The sequence below is a fragment of the Phytophthora cinnamomi genome, assembly GCF_018691715.1.
Source record: "Phytophthora cinnamomi strain GKB4 chromosome Unknown Contig39, whole genome shotgun sequence".
Classification (NCBI taxonomy): domain Eukaryota; phylum Oomycota; class Peronosporomycetes; order Peronosporales; family Peronosporaceae; genus Phytophthora; species Phytophthora cinnamomi.
The window spans coordinates 1,095,487-1,098,141 of NW_027150972.1; the positions used below are offsets into that span (position 1 = coordinate 1,095,487).

Genomic DNA, 2,655 nt, shown 5'->3' on the forward strand with positions numbered 1-2,655 from the left:
CACCTTCCGCCCGAAAATCTGAAGCACCGCCAGGAAACCAGCCAACCAGCAAGAAAAACTAGCAAAACCACTGTCCCGCGTGTGGAAATACAACAACGAGGGCAAACCGGGCCGAAACACGAAAAGGCTTGGTTGTTGAACTTGAATTTATTTGGAGTTAGCTGAGCTTGATCGTAGAACACTCGTAGCGACTCCACTTGACCTTGCGCGCGCCGCCGGGGGCAGGGACTTGGTCCCTGTGAAGCAACACGCCCGTCGGCGCAAGACGAACTCCGCAGCTTGCGGTCTTCGGGGCAAAACAAACTCTGATTATTATCATGCACATGCACATACAAAGGCCTATCAAGTAAGGGTGCAAACATCTCCTGGGTACACCTTGAACAAGGGTGAGATACCCACTAAGCTACTGGCTTGGCGGCGCCCGTGAATGCGCGTCGCTGCTTTGGCGTTCTTCCATTGGCCTGTCTGGGTCAGTCATCACTTGATTACATTGATTACTCCTGGGTGCAAATCAGTGATATCCTGATTACGCCAGGATCTTGTGACCGGGATTGGCCGGACTTGGTCTGTCATCACCTGATTACACTGATTACTCTGGGTACAAATCAGGTGTAATCCGGATGACGCCAAGATCCTGTGGCTCCCGTTCAAGCTCTTAGTCACGTCCTAGGCTCGGGGCGTCAGCTGTCTTTCACCAGTTTCCACTTAACCGCACGAACATCGTGCATCCAGACACCAACTTGCGCCCACAATCACCGTGTCTCAGTTTTGGCGCGAGTCGAGGGACTGCCGGGTTGAAAACCTGAGCTGGGAGCGAAAATACGATGTTGATTCCATATCCCGGCTGTCCAGCCAATTTGGCATGTCTCAATTCTGGCTCGAATTCTGGGACTCTGAGGCTGGGAATCTGAGCTGGGGGCAAAATCACGATGTTGACTCCATATCTCAGCTGTGGCACCCCAGAACCGAGATGAAATCAGACGCCGCACGCCTCGCCCTCTTCCCAGACCCCAGACTGCACATCTCAGGGTCTGGTCCACAGGCAAACCCCAGACCGAACTCCAAATCACAAAGTCTCAGACTTTTGCCATCACTCTCAGGTCTCAAAACCTCTGGCACTCCAAACTACTAGGTCACCAATCTGAGACCTGGGGTCTGAAACTTAAGCAACCATGGGGCTTCAAATCACAGATCCAGAAGGCCAGGGCTCAGCTCTCCGCCCAGAGTCTGACTCAAGGCCTGGAACCTCAAATCTGCGGCCTCTAGGGCGAATCGCAGACCTCAGACCCCAGACCGAATTCAAATCTCAGACCTGGTGTCTGGGGTCGCTGCAACTCGACGTTCGCAGAGCTCAGTTTCCAGATATAGCCAGCACAACTTGAAGTATGTACAAAACCCAGACTTGGGTCAAGAAATATCCACGTTTCAAGTGACATGTGGCCGGTACGTGATAGGGTTTGGGCTTCTGATTGATGGGTCCTGGCCTAGAATTGGCTGGGACCTCGTCACAACCGTCCCTTATGTGCGCTGGGTCCAAAGAGATCATTCTCGAGTTGGCCCCAACGCACATAACCGGAAGATGCCCACACTCGCCCCGTCCCGGCCGCGAAATCTCTTGCCGCGGCTCCCGGGCCTCGGGCCCAGCCATTTCACGAACAGTCCGGAGTCACAGAACTTCACATTGCAGCGCTGGCACGCATAGCACATTTTCCGGATGGCCGACGACCACGCGGACGACCAGCGGCTCCCCGCACCATCGCAAGGTGGCGGCGGACAAGATGAAGGGTCGCGGGGCACTCCTGCGGCTCCCGCAACCTCCGGCAGCTCGTCCACGGCGGTCAGCAGCACGTTCACGACCTCCAGCAGCATGTCTACGGTGACCAGCAGCGCTCACACCACACCCGCAGCCACCACAGGCGCCTTCACGCCGACGACGGCCTCCGCGAGTGCATTCGCGCTGACGGCGACCCCCTTGGGGATGCCCACGGGCTCCACGACGTCCTCGGCGGCCTCCAGCATGTCTCCAGCGACTCTCGCTTCAGCTTCTACGGTCCAGCGTCCCGCACAGGCACTGCTGACTTCGCAGCACCACAAGCTCGTTCTCGTCGGCCACGCCCTCCTCGGCATCCACGACACTTGCATCGGCGGGCACAACGGCCTTGAAGCCACCGCCAGCGTCGCAGACGCCTTCGGCAACGTCCCCGGCGGGGCCTCGGCGGTCATTCACGCTCTTCAGCCCCTCGCAGCTCCACTCATCGCCCGTTCCGTCCGCCATTCGGGTCCCCGCGACGCTTGACGACGTCGAGAACCGCGCAAATCTCGTTGATGGGCTGGATGGGGTCGCGCGCATTGAAGACGTCACACGCTTCTTGAGCAATGAGTTGGCGTGGTTGAGCAGGATGGCACATGTCACCGCTTCGCAGGACGTGATCCAGCCAGTCGCTTCCGCGCCGCTAATTTTTTCGGATCCAAGATCGCGTATTCGCTTCGAGCGAGAGACCATCCCCCTGGTGCAATCTTTCGGCGTAGAACACTTCGCTCACCGCGTTGTCGGCACAGCCCGGTGCTTGCAGCGCGGGCTGAATTACGCTCAAGCGCTCGAGCGTCCCAGTCCCGGCGGTGCGACCCACATTCAAGTCGGGCAACTCTCGGCCG

General features: G+C 58.0%; 1 protein-coding gene across 1 annotated transcript; it reads right to left on the bottom strand.

The window, feature by feature from the left end:
* Positions 1 to 1,890: 1,890 nt before the first annotated feature.
* Positions 1,891 to 2,275, bottom strand: IUM83_10695 (uncharacterized protein; the record flags this gene model as incomplete). Its single annotated transcript, XM_067935211.1, has 2 exons — positions 1,891 to 2,010; positions 2,090 to 2,275. The coding sequence occupies 2 exons, from the start codon at positions 2,273 to 2,275 to the stop codon at positions 1,891 to 1,893; spliced, it is 306 nt and encodes a 101-aa protein (XP_067791648.1).
* Between the last annotated feature and the right edge of the window lie 380 nt (positions 2,276 to 2,655).